The 1396-nt window shown below is 35.0% G+C and overlaps 1 protein-coding gene across 1 annotated transcript; it reads right to left on the bottom strand.

The window, feature by feature from the left end:
- Window positions 1-464: 464 nt before the first annotated feature.
- On the bottom strand, window positions 465-788 carry LOC138889229 (uncharacterized). The gene has a single exon (XM_070172504.1). It carries the CDS (start codon window positions 786-788, stop codon window positions 465-467), a length of 324 nt encoding a protein of 107 aa, XP_070028605.1.
- Window positions 789-1396: the final 608 nt, after the last annotated feature.

The raw sequence follows: 1396 nt of genomic DNA, 5'->3' as shown, positions 1-1396 counted from the left end.
ACATTGCCTTTTGTGATGCTCAGGCTTCTTGCAATGATAACACTTTTCTTTGGGCTTTTTCACACCAGACGCACCTTCAGGTGCCAAAACTTTTTGAGCCTTCTTCTTTTTCTTACCGCCTTTCGACTTAAAAATCGAAGCTTTCTCAACATTCAGTGCCACAACTAGAGCTTGCTATTTGATAATAGATTGTGCCGTTTGCATATCATTTAACAATTTTGCTAGTGACAAATCCATTTTGTTCATATTATAATTCAAGAAAAATTGTTGAAAACTGTCAGGCAGAGTCTGCAGGACCATCTTAACTTGAGATTCCTTATCAATCACAGCTCCAAGGACCTCCAGTTCATTCAGAAGACCCATCATCTTCAGAACATGGTCCATGATCGATGATCCTTCAGCCATCTTGGTGTTCAAAGGGGCTTTCATGGCTGTCTGCTTAGCAGCACGATTTTGCCAAACATTTATTTATGACTTTCGAGCATGTCATAAGTAGACCCCATAGACTGTTGCTGATGTTGCAAAACATTCGCCATAGAGGCAAGACTGTAACATCGTGCCATCTCATCAGCCTTGACACATTTGTCATAGGACTTAACCTGATCATCAGTAGCATTTTCATCATGTTTTTCTGGGAACTCCTTAGTGATTACAAATTTGTCTTTAGCAGTTAGGACAATATCAAGGTTCCTTTTCCAGTCAACATAATTTGGGCGTTCTAACTTATTTTGGTTCAAAATTGAGGTAAGTGGGTTGCATGGAGACACGTTAATGTGAGAGATATTCATATTAAATAGATCATTAGCTATGTAATTAGAATAATTAAATTCAAAATGGCACATTACACATACAACCATGCTCATTAAACAGTTAGATTCATTAGAGAAACTTAACTGTTCATGCAAAATATATAAGTTATGTAAGATATTTACCCCATAAATTAAAACATGACCAACTCATATGGAGAGCAAACTATTAATTTAAGATAGGTAAATATCACTTTTATAAACTCTAGTTTTATTGAATCAACATGTAACTCAGTTGGAGAGTTAATACAAGTAATCAAATAACTAGAGGCAAAACTATAGTAATCATCTATAATGAACTTATCTGATGTGGAAGAAGACTTATGTCAACATATAAATTCATTATATTATTGTAATACATGATTGAAACCCATGGGAATTGAACCCTACCATCACTATTTCTTTTTAAAAAAATATTAATTTTTTTCTTCAGAAAATAGAAAAATGGCCAAAACCCTATCTAAACGACCCCGAATGCCCAAAGAACAACGTACATCATAAGCAAAGATGATGTGTATTGCTCCATTGGCCGTTTCCAATGAACCTACCAAATTTGAGGTCAATCGGAGTTCGATAAAATTTCAGGATTT

This window comes from Nicotiana sylvestris, chromosome 4 (assembly GCF_000393655.2).
Source record: "Nicotiana sylvestris chromosome 4, ASM39365v2, whole genome shotgun sequence".
NCBI lineage: Eukaryota > Viridiplantae > Streptophyta > Magnoliopsida > Solanales > Solanaceae > Nicotiana > Nicotiana sylvestris.
Note: the sequence above shows the minus strand (reverse complement) of the source record. Positions and strands in the feature narration are given on the sequence as shown.

Bases quoted from the DNA above. Each gene is read 5' to 3' on its own strand.
- LOC138889229 (XM_070172504.1), bottom strand. From the start codon at position 788: ATGAATATCTCTCACATTAACGTGTCTCCATGCAACCCACTTACCTCA.